Consider the following 14765-nt stretch of genomic DNA (forward strand, 5'->3'; position numbering starts at 1 on the left):
TACTAACAGACCCTCATCTGTCCACATACTCGCACATACTAGTAGACCCTCATCTGTCCAAATACTCACACATACTAACAGACCTTCATCTGTCCACATACTCACACATACTAGCAGACCCTCATCTGTCCACATACTCACACATACTAGCAGACCCTCATCTGTCCACATACTCACACATACTAACAGACCCTTATCTGTCCACATACTCACACATACTAGCAGACCCTCATCTGTCCACATACTCGCACATACTAACAGACCCTCATCTGTCCACATACTCACACATACTAGCAGACCCTCATCTGTCCACATACTCACACATACTAGCAGACCCTCATCTGTCCCCATACTCGCACATACTAGCAGACCCTCATCTGTCCACATACTCACACATACTAGCAGACCCTCATCTGTCCACATACTTGCACATACTAGCAGACCCTCATCTGTCCACATACACACACATACTAGCAGACCCTCATCTGTCCACATACTCACACATACTAGCAGACCCTCATCTGTCCACATACTCGCACATACTAACAGACCCTCATCTGTCCACATACTCACACATACTAGCAGACCTTCATCTGTCCACATACTCACACATACTAGCAGACCTTCATCTGTCCACATACTCACACATACTAGCAGACCCTCATCTGTCCACATACTCACACATACTAGCAGACCCTCATCTGTCCACATACTCACACATACTAGCAGACCTTCATCTGTCCACATACTCACACATACTAGCAGACCCTCATCTGTCCACATACTCACACATACTAGCAGACCCTCATCTGTCTACATACTCACACATACTAGCAGACCCTCATCTGTCCACATACTCACACATACTAGCAGACCCTCATCTGTCCACATACTCACACATACTAACAGACCCTCATCTGTCCACATACTCACACATACTAGCAGACCCTCATCTGTCCACATACTCACACATACTAGCAGACCCTCATCTGTCCACATACTCACACATAGGAGCTGATTCTCCAAACTTCCTTTATGTCTTTATCACTTATTTTATCTATGTTTTAACATTTTTGCTGACACCCCTTAATCTCATGATTCAGATTTGCACATAATTTAACACCTATATGCAAAATAGTGCATGAGTTATATCCTTTGCTATCAGAGCATGATTCATAACAACTTTTTAGGTGCCTCCCATGAGTTATTTAAGGATGAATTATCTGTGTTATATATTCTATTGTACCGCTCCATGGAAGATGATGGTGATATATAAATGCAGAATAATAATAACTTATGATCTGCCTGGGGCAGGTCTGAACTGAAATCCACGGCCATGCAATGCATTTATTATATACAGTAAACATTTTGCCTGGCTTAGAAATGTTTGTTTAAAAAGAAAGCATTCACCACTTGCACTAAAACCATACTAACCTAAGCCTTAGCATTGTGTAATGTGCAGTTAGAGACTGGCTGAGCGTGTGAACCCCTGTGCTATAGCTACAAGCCCTCTATGCATGGGGAGGTATGCCTTTCAAAGAAGGATGGCAAATTCTCCTCTCTTTGGTGAAGTGCTTTGTGTTTCAGGGGCAGTTCTAGCTAAAAAAGGTCCCTGGGCACAAATTAATACGGGGACCCCCTGACCCATTAACCCTCAAATACAGCAGTATAAAGAGAGCCCCTTCGAATGCAGCTTTAAGTGACCCATTTGTTACCCACTCGATAATACAGTCTTCCAGGACCTCAGAGCCAGATGACAAGCCCCCTGACTCCCCCACAAGCCAACAGTGGTCCCTTTGGGCTCCATTTGGTTGCAGAGTACTTGCAGTGGAGCATGCTCACCTGTCCAGCCACCAAGCTCTCTCTTGGGTTTTTCCGTCTCCCTCATCGAACACTGGCACCTGCTCTCTGTGCTCCGGCAGCATTCTCTGTGAGTACTTACTGTACATGCCGTTGGGCCATGGAGAACAAGCACTCATGGTAATGGAGATAGAAGGACCCAGGATGGAGTGTGCCGGCCAGACAGCGTGTGCCCGGGAGATCAGGTGGGCCGTCAGCCAGCTCTGGGGACCTGGGAAATTGCCCAGTTTACCCCTATAGAAGCACCGTCCTTGGTTGTATTTCACTTGGAATTATAGCATTGCTAGTATGATTAAGTCCAACTTTCATCTGATGTCCATAAAAAAACTTTGAGTTCCACCACTGCTATGGACACCAGACAGAATGGATATGTCAGCAGATTTCTAAACAGATCCTATGCTTAAGACAGGATCTGTCAACGTGTCTGTTCATTCATTGTGTCCATTCCATAAATCAGACTATTATAGGATGTAGTGGAAACCCAGCTTATGGTACAACTAAAAGGTTTAAGGGGTTTTATTGAGAAGAGATGTTTAAAATCTTTGTAAACACGGTTTTATGAATTTCACATAAAAAAATATTTCTGCAGCCAAAAAAATACAAAGTTTTGCAAAAGTAATACATTTTAATGGCTAACTGATAAAGTTAAATTACGCAAGCTTTCTGGGAGCTAGTCCCCTTCTTCAGGCATATTGAAGTATGGAAATTCCATATATTCTATATTTAAATATGGAAATATGCCCGAAGAAGGGGACTAGATCCCAGAAAGCTTGCATAGTTTAACTTTATCAGTTAGCCATTAAAAGGTATTACTTTTACAAACTTTGTTTTTTCTACCTACTTAAAGGAATACTATCGATTGAAACGACTTTTTTTTTAATACTCTATATTAGTGTACACATTACCACTAGTGCTAGGGGCACTTTATTTATTCACCCAGGTCTCTCTCTCGCTATCCCTGCTTAAAAATTAATTTCTCACACAGCTCATAGTAGTTTGGGTCACCCTGAGCTGCTTGGTTACTCTGTCACACAGCTCACAAATATATTTCACTGTGTCACTCACAGCATGCAGGAGACATGAGGAGAAATAGGCTGATCTGAGGTGGTAACAGGTAACTAAATGAGCTGGAATATTGCTGGAATATAACAAGTTATAACACTAGTCTGTGTTTACACTCAGACTGGCTGCCTGCTTGTGGTGAGTCACTCCAGGCTGCATCCACTTTACAAGCTGCTGAGAGGGACAGTCTACAATTAGCATTATTAGTATCTTTATCAGTCAAGAGAAGCAAAGATAATAAACACACATTGCTAGAATCTTTAACCCCTTACCACCATATCAATAAGATTCTTTCAGGACGGTGATAACTAAACTATAAACTGAGGAGTTGATAGCAACTCCCCTGTGCAGAGATATGGTCTAGCCCTCTGGGAGCTCAGTATTAGATACATTTTGTATCCAACCCTGACGCCAAAACTGACGGAGGATTTTACAGCTGAGAGGAACAGCTGTGTGAGGAATCAAATTGCTCCTAGTACTTGTCCTAATGTGTGCTACAACATACAGCATTTAAAAATAAATGCATACATCGATAGTATTCCTTTAATGAATTTCACATGAATTTCAAACTATATTGATAATTTTTCTGATGACGATTTCAGACATGTAATCTGTTTATGCTTTCCTACTCACATCAGTTTCTCATTACAGAGCCCCGAAGTAAATGAAGACTCGGACAACCAGCTAGAATTTAATGAAGACCTCACTGTTGGGCCGAACAATGAAGAGGAAGATTACTTTGAAACTAGATCATGTTTAAGTGACAGTCCATCTGAACTGAAAAGTGACGTGTTTGAAAGTATCTCTGATATTGATTCCGTGTGTAGTGACACAGCTGATGATCTGAGCAAAAAATCAGACTGTCTTCTACTGGAGAAAGAACTAACTGTGGATGTGGATTCTGATATCGACAATAGCATCAACTCAAACAACACATTTCTTTCCAATGAAACTCTGAAATTCCAAAAGGATAAGACAGAGACCTCCTCCTGTGCACAAATACCACTGTTTTCATGTCACAATAGTCTTATTTCTGATTTGTACACAGAAAATGAGGATGATGACAAAGAACTGACTATAAGAAACAATCTTTTATTTACAGATCTAAAATCTGAAGATGATACAAGGAACAATAATGTTCCCATCAATGGACTGTCTGAAGAGATAATAGTGAGGACAGATGAAACCAGATATTTATTAGGCTGTACAGATGGTAGGATAGTAACACAAAAAGAAGTAAACACTATATCCCAGTCAGAAGGTTGCCTACCTTGTGCAAAAACAGATACATTCCCAGTGGCCTATTTAAGTGAATATCACCAAAGCCTTCCTAACATTCATTTTAAAGCCCCTTCTTGCCACAATGAACTTCCAACAGAACATATTGAGAATGACACAAGAAAAGGGGAGTCAAGTGCAATTGCAGAGCCTTTCCCTCAAAGTCTTAATCTGAATATATTTTCCACTTGCCTTGATCACTGTAATGGAATTTTAATGAGGGCATCATCGGGAACAGATAATCAAGTTCATGAAGAGCATAATTATCAAGAGGACTTCCATTCATCAAAAGAGTGGAATCACAGTTCTCAAGATCATTGGACTGTACAAGAAACACTTCTCAGGGATAAGCCAGTGCAAAGAATATGCAGTGACTCCTTTACAGATCATGCCTCTAAAATAGAAAATGGCAAATTACAGCCAGATACATATAAAAGTAGGCCAAATAATATTGGAAATGTAAAGAACTCATTAATAGCATACAAATGCAATTCTTCTGCGACAAGGATTGTAAAACCTATTGTGCCTGAACATGATACAGAAGAGACATTAAACTGCTCTGACAAAGCGGAGAAGGATGCTAGTGGAGAAGAGTCAATACCCTCGAGAACGGAATCAAAGATCTCTAATTCAGGTAGCACTTCTCCTACTAAACCTGCTGTTATTATAATATCTATTCAAAGAACAGACGCTCAGGCGACACGGAACAAGCCGGATGATGGACCTGTTGAAGGGAAATCCTTAGAGAGTTGCAATGATAAAAGTGAATCTATCACCAGGGAGCATCCCACAAATGTTTACATTGAAGATTTAGACACAAGTACAGATACAGCAAAACATGACGTTCTAGCTGACACAAATAATGCAGATGGTAGTAGCCCTACTAAACAAACCAGAGATGTCGAAGGTTTAAGTGATAAGAACTTGGATCATGATATTTTACAATCTAGTCAAGAGAAGCAGAGTCCACAACAGTGTGATAAGGAATTAGGTGGGTCTTGTGTGGAAGTGAAAAATACTCTGACTTCTTTGGAGGAAGAAATGGAACCATGCAAAGGAAGTCAGTCAACAGCCACTCAAGCGATATCAGAAGAACAGTCCAATGAGAAGACTTCTGGTTCTCCAAATGGACCTTGTATGCAGTCAACAGCCATTCAAGGGATATCAGAAGAACAGTCCAATGAGAAGACTGTTGGTTCTCCAAATGGACCTTGTATGCAGTCAAAAGCCTCTCAGGGGATATCAGAAGAACAGGCCAATGAGACGACTGTTGGTTCTCCAAATGGACCTTGTATGCAGTCAACAGCCACTCAAGGAATATCAGAAGAACAGGCTGATGAAAAGTTTAATGTTTCTCAAAATGGACCTTGTGTGCCAGAAATAATTACTCTAACCTCTGAGGCAAAAGTTGTGGAGCTGAAGAAATTTAGTGAAGACCTAACAGCTTCTTCAAACACTGGTCCATGTCTGGATAGTGAAGAAAGCTCTGACAGTTCAGGAAATCAAGAATTTAGTTTTTCAGATGATGATCTTGATGATGATGAAAAGAAATGTGATAGTTCATATCATGTGAAAAGTAATGACAATGCTTTGCCTACAGTATCAACATCCACTTCTGAAAAAGATCTGAATACTTGCCTTATGGAACTAGAAGATAAGTGCTCCTCTAGTATCATTAATGATGGCATTAAAAACGAAGGTAATTGTGAACAGTGTCAGCAAAGTTGGAGCTCCAAAATGGTGGAGGAAGACACAAGTGCACATGTAAACAGTGAGCCTTCACAGCTGCCTCTAGTTTTAGAGGTACCAGAAGGAAACTCTGAACCACCCAATCTAGAAAACAACACAAAGCTAAATGAAAATGTTGAGACACCTGCAGTAAAAAGCAACAAAGAAAGCAACCACTTGAACTCCAATAAGCCTCTAGTTCTAAGCAATAAACAGATAGCTCATTTATGCAAAGATGATCAGAATTCAGACTTATCTGATGATGAGCTATTTGAAAATAGTTTTCTGTACAATAGGAGCATGAGAAAGGCTTCAGGACCAGGCAGAATAGATATAGATAATTTTGCAAGGCTCAGATGTAGTATTCCAAATGTTAGTATGCCAGAACCTTTAGAGAAAGCACAAAATACTGAGCAGCCAAAGCACCAGTCTGAAAACAGTGACGTGAAGAACAATAAAAATGTAGAAAGCAAACGCTTGAAAGAGAGGTTGTCCTGGGCTCATAAGTCCTTCTCCAGTCTGTTTGATTTTAAAAATATGGAGAGAGAACATACAGCTCAACAAGTAGACACTACAACAGACAGACACAACATAAGCAAAGAGGAGAAGAAAAAAATGAGAGCTCATCAAATGTCTTGGAGAGCACTACGAAAGAATAAGGAAAGAGAGTCACTGAAAAGGCTTAGTGTGCTAGGTCTATCAACACAGGCCATTAACCAAGACAAACAGAGAAAACCATCCAAGGAGAAACTGGAACCCTGCAATGAAAACTCATCAGTGGTTCCAGATTTGCTGAGCAGTTCACCGGCAGAAATAAAGGACTATGACTCTACAGACTCTAAAGATGATAAAGATTCTATTAACCCTCAAAACTGTAGTGCTGACAACATAGACAAAAGGAGCCCGCACAAGTGTGGGGCAAACGCAAGAACTTTATCTGATCAGCCAACCTACTGCTCTACAGCTAACACATATGATCATCCCTTATCACCGAATAAACAATCACCCACTACTTCTCACGCTAACATATTTTCAAACTCTGAACTGAGTTCCATGCCTTGTCGACCCATGAGCCCAAAACCACAGAGTCAGTGGCCAAACTTTCAGCGTAAAAGTCTGCGTAACTCCAGGGCCAGCGCTGCTTCCATGTCTTCTCTGGGATCTCCAGTGGATCTTTACTTAGACTCACAAGAGGCATCTATGATATTTAAGCCATGGACGACTAATTCTTTAGAAAATGAGTGCCAGAAGGAGGACAGTGGCATCAGCAGCCAATCTCAAGCAAGCATCTACACCGCCTCTTCAGCGAATGATATACTACGTGACGAAGTAAGTGAGCCTTATTTGATTAACATAATTTACTGAATATTATCTAAATTACCAATGATGTGCTAAAAACTGTTTGAAAAGAGACCTGCTCATGTTCCCTATGAAACCAAATTATGTTCTCCTAGTCACACCGTAAACGCCTGAAGTAAAATTACGATATTACGCTATGGGCAAAACAGATTTTCTTCAGACACTTTTATTGACAAGAACTGGTGTCATAATCAGTAATTTAAAATGATCTTTCTTGTCCTTAAAGAGCAACCCGAGGTGAGTGGGATATGGAGACTGCCATATTTATATCCTTTTAGAAAATACCAATTACCTGGCAGCCCTGCTGATTTTCTGGTGTCAGTAGTGTTTGAGTCACAACCCTGTAACAAGCTGCAGCTAATCTAGTCAGACGAGTCAAAGCACCTGATCTTCTGCATGCTTGTTCAGGGTCTATGGCAGGCATGGGCAAACTTGGCCCTCCAGCTGTTACGGAACTACAAGTCCCACAATGCATTTGCCCTTATGAGTCATGACTGTGGCTGTCAGACTCCTGCAATGCATTGTGGGACTTGTAGTTTCGTAACAGCTGGAGGGCCGAGTTTGCCCATGCCTCGTCTATGGCTACAAGTATTAGAGGCAGAGTATGACCAGGCAACGTGCATTGTTTAAAAGGAAATAAATATGGCAACCTGCATATCCCTCTCAGCTCGGGATCCCTTTAAAGAATGTAGTGGTGAATAAGTTGGTGTTATTGGTGAAAGGGAAAAGCAAAATCTTATCAGTTGTGTGAAATATCACTTACATCGGAATCGTATCATTATTTATATTTAAAAACAAACAGTGTGTTAAACGTGACACAGTGCCCACTACAAGTTAAGCCGGAATTATATTCTTCCTTCCCATCCATTCTATAATGAGCAATTAAAAAAACAACGAGCTCCCACACAACCATTTATCAGCCTCTGCATCAAAGCAGAGAAAGGTCTAGGTCACATCCCGCAATGGTAATGGTCTAGGTCACATCCTGCAAACCATACTGACACTATTTGTCTAGTCATTCACTTGAACACAAGTCGAAGGTGTGGTTTCCCCCACAATATGGCCACACCCTGCTCTAACTATATCATTATATTGAGAGGATGGGCATGGGTCTTGGTTACTAGGAAGTGAAGACAGCACTCAGACCTGTGATAGATTTCTGAGTCATTCTACAAAAATGAGCACAACAGAAAGGTTTAAACTTACCTAAGTAGAGGGAGCCCTCTAGAAGGTCCAGAAGTTTCATTATCCATCCACAACCCCAATATTGCTGAGCAGAGTCCATCTGAACATGTCCAACAAAAGCTGGTTAGATATGCTCTCATGACCACACGCCTCTCTGTGTACAAGCATGGCATAACTGCGTAGTAAGCCAAAGCCACTCATCGACGGGTGGTACTCACACATGCACAGTATGGTTGTACTCTTTCATGGAGGGGAGCATGGCTGTGAACAAGGTGAGGGTCCTAACCGTGGGTGGAGGAGGACATGGGAGGCCTCTGGACCCTCCAGAGGCTTCCTTCTACTTAGGTAAGTATCTAACTTTTTTTGGGGAGGAGGGAGGGGCATGTTACAGGTTTGCTCTAAATCCCAGGTCCAGCCATCCCATATTTTTTCTAAGTTTTGTATAGCATAAGGAATGGTTACCAGATTAGCTTTCATTTGGATGTTTTATGTATTTCTGCAATATAAGGATTTCCCTTCACTTGGGAATAATAATGTGTTAACTTGTGTCAGGTTTTTTATTGTTTTGTGCTCATTAGGAAGGCATGAGGAAAATATAATGAGGACACAGATGGCTGGAAAGACCAGCAGTGTTTGTAACCTTTCTTTCCTCTATACCAAATGTGAAAAAAGGTATAGAAGATATAAATCTGATTCTGAGTTTCATGATATGTACTATCCTAAACCTTGTTTCACTACTTTGTGAGACCTTCTCCGGGGACAAGTATCCAACCGAGGAAAAGTCAAAACATCAGATCTGCATACCTAGAAAACCGCTTCACAAATTATCAATGGCAACCCAACAAAACTAGGAGATTTCTACTCCTACATCTGTGAGGGCTTGTTCACACCTAGGACACTTTAGGTTTTTTAAGCGCTGGCGATTTTCAAAATCGCCCTAAAAGCGCTTGTGAAATGATTCCCTATGAGAGTGTTCACATATGAGTGGTTTGATTCCGATCCGCTCACCAAAGTGCTGCACAGCACACGAACACACAAACCCAGGATTTTCAAGGAGGGGATTCCGGGATTCCTGAAAGGTCTCCCTTAACCATGCACAATACAGTATAATAATATGGTAGGACATCATGCTGGGTACACACAATGCAATTTCCAGTCCGACTGACAGGATCTGACAATTATTTTCTAAATTTCTGATCTGCTCCGGATCGACAACGGGATCGATCAGGAGCAGTTTGGATACAGATAATAATGAGGACAGCCGACATTGGTAATGAAGGGGAAAGTGAAGCATTCACACAGCAGGGGCACAGGGTCAGAGCCGGGACAAGGTCCTTCAGCACCCAAGGCTGAGACAGCAAAGTGCGCCCCTCCATCCCTCCCACCCCAGCCGTCACACACTAATTGCTATTAGACTAAGAGGCGCCCAGGGCCTCAACATCCCCAACACCTTAATCTCTAGTTATCTGGCTTGCTGTCACTGCTATGTATGCCCTTTTCTTATTTCTTTGCGTTTCAAACACAATTGGGAATGACAGCTGAATGAATTGTGTGAACCCTCCTACACTGCGCCCTGAGGCTGGAGCCTCTTCAGCCTCTGCCTCGGCCCGGCCCTGCACAGGGTTGTGCTCATACCTGACTCTTTTAAGTTCCCCAGAGCTGCTCCATGCTCTGCACACACTGCTGCTCCATGCTCTGTACACATGCTGCTGCTACATCCAAAATCAACTGTAGCAGTGAAAAAAAGAGGGCAGTGCTGTGAGCTGCAGGATGTCACCAGATATTCTGGTGTCTCAAACTTGTGCCTATCCCCAGACACTGCGCCGATCCTGGTCTGCGGGGGGATTCTGGGCAGCTGTAATTCCCCCCCCTCCCCCCTGGATATGCCTATGCTGCATGTATGGTTTTTGGGGTGGTTTGCCTCAATGGAAGATATAGGGAAATCGCAAAGTGCTTTAAAAAGCGCTTTGTATAACAATTTCACCAGCGCTTTCATGAATAAATACATTGTATTTATTCATTTCCAGGTAAAGACGTCATGAAGTGACAAAACTAATCGCTCTGCAAAAGTGCTTACAAAAGTGCTTTACAAAAAATTCCTAATGCGCAGGTAAGCATTGGGAGGCGCTAAAAGAAACGCACACAAAAATGTGAAACGCAAGAGCTTGCGCTTGTGATGTGAACCATGCCTGAAAGAACGTTTCATACACTATTTTTGTGTGTATGAAAGAGCTTAAAAATTACTGATATTTCCTGGTTGAAAATTGATTGGGAAAGGTCAATCCTTTAGCTCTTAGCCCCACTCGATATTGATCAGAATGCCGTCACTCCCAGCTTTGAATCGCTTGTCACCGTACACAGCTATATTTCAGAGTAGCCTACATGCTCTTTGAGAGAGAGCCAAGCACAAATATCTGTGCAGGTCATCCTGTGCAGACTGGAAATAATGGGCAGATTGTGGCCAACTATTATCTCAAGTCTGTATGCAGCTTTTACTCTGAGTCCTTTATAAACAGAAAAAAAAGACTTTTGGTGAATTTGTGACTCACAAGGGTGAATATTGGGCACATATCTTTTATAAAGAGAGCTCTATGGAAATTCAGCTTGCTCACCACTGGTCCTTATAACAAAGCTACCAGTAGATGGTGCAAGAGGTCAGTGGACGATATTTTTTTAATTCACTAGAATGAGTATTATGCCGATCATCATAATACTGGTCCTCTCACTATACTTATGCATCTACGTTATTATCTGGACCTACATTTTTATAAGTAGCAAATATAATCTGATTAATGACATCCCTCAAAGCAACCTGATGTGTACCAAGCTTACTGACACATTTATGGATTCTAGAGTTATAAAAAGCCAAGAACATTGTTTTTATTACTAATATTTATGTTGTAGTAGCAATAATAATAATAATAACATAAAACAAACTTGTGCTAGACAAGGCTGACATCAGTCACATACCTTCTATGAGGCTCTTGTGATCATAGCCCTCATAGAGGTTGCATGGTCTGTTATAGATCTAACTATACCAACAATATAACAAGAGTAACAGAGGCGCCAACAAAGAATAAAACGGATTCAAATCTGTTTAAAAAGAGGGAAGTGGGTGAACTCACCTCCCTCAGGTAAGTCAATGGCCAGACGGAATGAGCCATTATTAATATAACAGTAACATTTATTTAAAAGATCTCCAAGTATGCAACGCGTTTCACGGGCCAATAACAGAGGCGCTTGGCCTAGAGATTGACCTTCCATTGTGTTCTCCATACCTGATTGCCTGATGAAGTGGGATATTGGCCCATGAAACGCGTTGCATACTTGGAGATCTTTTAAATAAATGTTACTGTTATATTAATAACGGCTCATTCCGTCTGGTCATTGACTTACCTGAGAGAGGTCAGTCCACCCACTTCCCTCTTTTTAAACAGATTTTAATTGTTTTTATTCTTTGTTGGCGCCTCTGTTACTCTTGTTATATTGTTGATCTAGTCCACCCTTGGTGGAGGGGTGTTTCCCCATCCTCTTCTATCTACAGAGAGTGACTTTTTAGACCTGAGTGGGGTCGGGTTATAATTCCCCCCCACCTGCCTATCCAGTGGTCGCCTGTGTGGTGACCTACACTTGTGAGTATTATTTCATTCATACAACATATCCTGATTTACTGAAAATATTACTCTAGATTGGGCTCTCGGTTTCATTTTTGTCTTTCAAGCCACATAGATCTAACTATGCACACCTGTTATATTATAAAATGTCACCAAAGTACATAGCTCCCAACTTTTTGATATGAAAAGGTGGACACTTTAAGACACGCCCTGTCACACCTGTAATGATGCCCCCGCCACACCCCTATCTATGTATACCACTAAAAATTCATAAGCTAAAGATGTCATTTTAGAATTCAAACCACACTGGTCCTTTGTATCATCACTAGTTTTTCTTCATATTATCATTTGAAATATATCAATTTAAAGGATGGGAATAAAGTTTGAAGCCAATTAAACACAGTAGAAATATACATGTATTTACATCGATCTGTACATCAGTCCTCAAAGAGGGACAAATGAGAAAAAAAGGGACCGAGGGATTTAGTTTCCAAAGAATGACTGGGAGCTATGAAAGTATGAATCACAAAAATATACCTATCTAGAATTCACAGAATCTTAAAACATAACCTTTAATAAATAGTAAGTTAAAAAGCCTGTCTCTGCAGATGTCTCATCGGCATTCTGGGAAAGGGTGGTTAGAGTTCACCAGAGAGACCATATAAAGCCCGTCTTGTATAAAAAGTGGTCTAACCCTTTTGCTCATATTGATATAACAACTTATAATCTATAAATACATCACCCCACCATAACCCAATATGTTTCACTCCCTTTAAAAAGAGGGGCTTTATCAGGGGAACATGACAAAGTGCTAGGTGCTTTTCAGTGTTAACACATAAAGTGCAACATCAAATAAAATAAAAAAGGACAAGTTCAGTACAGAAAACAGCGCAACATATACCGTATATATTCAAATACAAGTTAAACTCGTGTATTATTATTATTTATTGTATTTATAAAGCGCCAACATATTACGCAGCTCTGCACAATAGATACATGGGTTAACATACAGGTAGAACATACAGAAACTCACAACAAAACAAGATCATGCAAATGATCTGATAACAATACAGTGTCATAGGTCAAAATAGAGACTGTTCGAGTCTACAAAAGGGGTGGTTGTGAGTAAGATTGCATAATCAAGCTTGATACATTAGGGAGGAGGGCCCTGCCAGAGGCTTACAATCAATAAAGGGTGGGGTGGAGACAATAGGTGCGTCTTTTGAGAGGGGGTCTAACAGAACATATTATGGTGCTGGTGTAGGGGGGTTTGCGAGCGTGAAGAGGTGAGTCTTGAGAGCTTGTTTGAAGGTATTAAAGGTGGGGGCGAGTCTGACGGCTGGTGGGAGCAAGTTCCAGAGAGTAGGGGCAGCCCTGGTGAAGTCCTGCAATCGTGCGTGTGACTGAGTTATGCGTGGTGCGACTAGGCGCAGGTCATTGGAGGATCGGAGGGGGCGGGCTGGTGTGCCTGTTGACCAGATCAGAGATGTAGGTCGGGCAGGTCTTGTGCACTGATTTGTAGGCCAAGCACAGGATTTTGAAATTGATCCTAAAGCTGATGGGGAGCCAGTGTAGTGCTTTACAGAGTGGAGTTGTAGAGGCGCTGCGGTGAGAAGAATGTATCAGTCTGTCTGCCGCATTCATTACCAATTTAAGTGGGTCAGTACGGTTAGAGGGGAGGCCAGATAAAAGAGAATTGCAGTAGTCTAGGCGGGAGATGACAAGGGCGTGGATAGGGAGTTTAGTGGTGTGTATATGTCGACTCCACTAATCAACCCTCTTAAGGTGGAATTTTTTATTGACTGAAGTATAAGTCTACCCAGAAAAGTTAACAGCTACACTTGGGGACCATGAGGGGTTAATGACTGCACTGCATACAGCCATTCACCCATCCTGTCCCTTAAGTGCAGCCAATACCTACTCCAGGCCCCCAAGTGCAGCAATTATTCATTCCCATTTATGCAGCCCAGTATTTCCCCCGTGCTTCTTTACTTGTTAATTGTTGTGACCAGGACTTTCAGACCTGTGCTTTCTTGGCATTTCTTTCCTCAATCACTTACCACAGGGTACATTGCTGCAAATGGGAATGTCACTATTAGTACACACATTACTCAGTGTGCTCAGTGTTGCTCGTGACTTGTGTATAAGTCGACCCCTATACTTTTATGAAGTGAATCAGACCTAAATTCTAGACTTATACTCGAGTATTTACAGTAGCTGTCATAGTTATAAAAATGTTTACTGTCTTATTTTTTAAAAATATCATGATTTGTTCACAGCAACACCTTAATTTTCCATGTACTCATCATACTGCAGAGCTTTAGTCAGAGGGACAACATGTAAACACATGTACAGAGAGACACAACAAGGATCGGAGCTATGTGACCTCAGTCACAGGCCCATAAAACAGCTTACAAAATGTAGGTCATTCAGCACAGTCTGTCACTGAAACAACAATTGAGTATCTGCAGTGACTTTGCTTTATGCTGAAGTGATTTTCTTTCTTACTTTAGTTAAGCCTTATGGCCCATACTCACGGGCTACAATTGTCGCCGCAACACGCGGCGCGTGCTTGTTGCGGCAACAGGTCGCCCGTGAGTATGAGGCGTTGCACGGGCGCGCACCCGAACCGTCGCTCGTTGCTGATGTTGCCAGGCGATTGGCGCGGTCAATCGCCTG

At 41.7% G+C, this 14765-nt stretch overlaps 1 protein-coding gene across 1 annotated transcript in view; it reads left to right on the top strand.

The window, feature by feature from the left end:
- LOC137571500 (uncharacterized) overlaps nt 1–14765 on the top strand; it is a 189014-nt gene that overhangs the window by 88589 nt on the left and 85660 nt on the right. Inside the window, 1 exon segment of the mRNA XM_068280710.1 lies at nt 3574–7257. Within this exon segment, the coding sequence (XP_068136811.1) occupies nt 3574–7257 (3684 nt within the window).

This window comes from Hyperolius riggenbachi, chromosome 4, assembly GCF_040937935.1.
Source record: "Hyperolius riggenbachi isolate aHypRig1 chromosome 4, aHypRig1.pri, whole genome shotgun sequence".
Taxonomy (NCBI): domain Eukaryota; kingdom Metazoa; phylum Chordata; class Amphibia; order Anura; family Hyperoliidae; genus Hyperolius; species Hyperolius riggenbachi.